The sequence below is a fragment of the Camelina sativa genome, chromosome 17 (genome assembly GCF_000633955.1).
Source record: "Camelina sativa cultivar DH55 chromosome 17, Cs, whole genome shotgun sequence".
Lineage (NCBI taxonomy): Eukaryota > Viridiplantae > Streptophyta > Magnoliopsida > Brassicales > Brassicaceae > Camelina > Camelina sativa.
In genome coordinates this window covers 30,672,822-30,674,557 of record NC_025701.1, presented here as the reverse complement: position 1 = coordinate 30,674,557, position 1,736 = coordinate 30,672,822, and the positions used below count along the sequence as shown (strand labels likewise).

Here is a 1,736-nt window from a genome sequence, read left to right as displayed (position 1 = left end):
GACATGGACTGGCCTAATACGGTTTTGATGCGAATCTGCAAAGCAAAAGAGATTGAAAGGACATAGTTGAGTCATTAACAAGTAATAGAGAGTAAACAAGGCAATCTAAAAGAGTCCTAAGGTTTCCTCTTTTTTTTTAACCTTAACATCGAGGCAAGCATCGTTGACCATGTTCTTTAACTGGGGAATGATACCCGCACTTCTCAATTTCACATGCCGATCATATGCACCGGGACTTGAAGGACTAATGAGGTTTATAATAGTCCAGACTGTTGCTGACCGTAACTGGCTCTCATCACTCTGCAAAAACTTCAGCATAAAATTCTCTGATCCAGTGGCTTGAGGAAACAGCTGCTGCATAACTGCTTCTTTATGTAACTCAGTCCCACTCGCTACATTCGTGAGCACATACATTCCCTGGGGGAAGAAAAACATTTTACATCAGAGATTTTGTTACTCTATTGATATGGTATACATTTTTTTCATCTTAGTCACCTGTATTGCCATATGAGCTTGTGGACCTTTCCTCAGTTGCCTCCCAACAGTATCTAAGATAAGACCATCTTCATCAAATACAAACTCGATTGAGCTGATACACCCATCAACAAGATTACGGAGGAGGGCCAAAGCTTGCTCTTGCACTGGAGGCTCAGAATCTGAGTGCAATGAGTTTGTTTTGTTAGTCCACATAAGAAATTTCATAAAAGATTAATCATATGATTATGGTCTGATGAGATTACCACTAATGAGGCAAGCAAATCCTTGAGCATTGACGTCTGAAATAAAGAGTTCTTTACGTTTATTGTCGGCAAGGAACATGAGGTTTCTTAAAGCACGTAAAGCGCTACACCGAGCATCTGGATCCATTGATTTTGACAACTCAATAAGCTGTTTTATCCCTCCGTACTCTATAAATGAAGACTTTGGTGACGAAAAATCCAATACTATATTGCTAAGAGCACCAAGAACTGCAACCTGGTCCACAAAATACAGGTACATTCACATTCAATTAGGTTGTGCCGTATCCTTATAAAGAAAAAAAAATCACATCCGAAACTAACAAAATGCGGCATCTTATGCGACACAGTACCTGGACAGACGAAGATGGATCATGCAATAACTGAACCAAAGGAAGCATAACATGATCGCTGTTGAATCTTCCTGCACTCAAATTCTAAATGACATGTGTCAGGGGGATTCCCACTTAATACAAAGGCAGCTGAAATACTAATAACATGCAGAATATATAATGTTAACTAACCTTGACTGATCGAGAAGCGTTTCTTATACAAATGCATGCGGCAGCTCTTACATCAGCATCTTTGTGTCTTAGTGCATTAATCAGCAGGTCTAACACCTAGTAGAAGGAAATAAAGACAAACCAATTTAGCATACTAAACAAAATATACTAAACTAACCGGATATACAATCAGAAACGGCTTGTTGAAACACACCTGCAATGACACGAAGCTACACCTGCAATCCTCAAGCTTTGAGCACAATTCAGCTAGAGACAAAAACAAACCCTGAAGACGTTTAGGCTGGAGCTCACTATCTATCTTCAAGATGTCAACAATATTCTTAATCGCATTGGCCTCGTAAGCTAACTTTTGTAAATCCTCTTTTCCCGCAATCAGACAAGATAAACCCAAAGCAGCATCATCTCCAGATTGACCAGGGTCGTTGAGCAGCTCAAGCAGAGTAGTTATCAATCCCGATTTGGTTCCCATGTTCAC

The 1,736-nt window shown here is 39.9% G+C and overlaps 1 protein-coding gene across 1 annotated transcript in view; it reads right to left on the bottom strand.

Moving 5' to 3' along the window:
• Nucleotides 1–1,736, bottom strand: part of LOC104758440 (armadillo repeat-containing protein 8) — a 6,137-nt gene that overhangs the window by 1,739 nt on the left and 2,662 nt on the right. Inside the window, exons 3-8 of the mRNA XM_010481303.1 lie at nt 1,455–1,730; nt 1,262–1,357; nt 1,091–1,174; nt 741–975; nt 496–656; nt 142–417 (exon numbers count right to left, since the gene is read on the bottom strand). Of these exons, the coding sequence (XP_010479605.1) occupies nt 142–417; nt 496–656; nt 741–975; nt 1,091–1,174; nt 1,262–1,357; nt 1,455–1,730 (1,128 nt within the window). The remainder of the gene's footprint in view (nt 1–141; nt 418–495; nt 657–740; nt 976–1,090; nt 1,175–1,261; nt 1,358–1,454; nt 1,731–1,736) is intronic.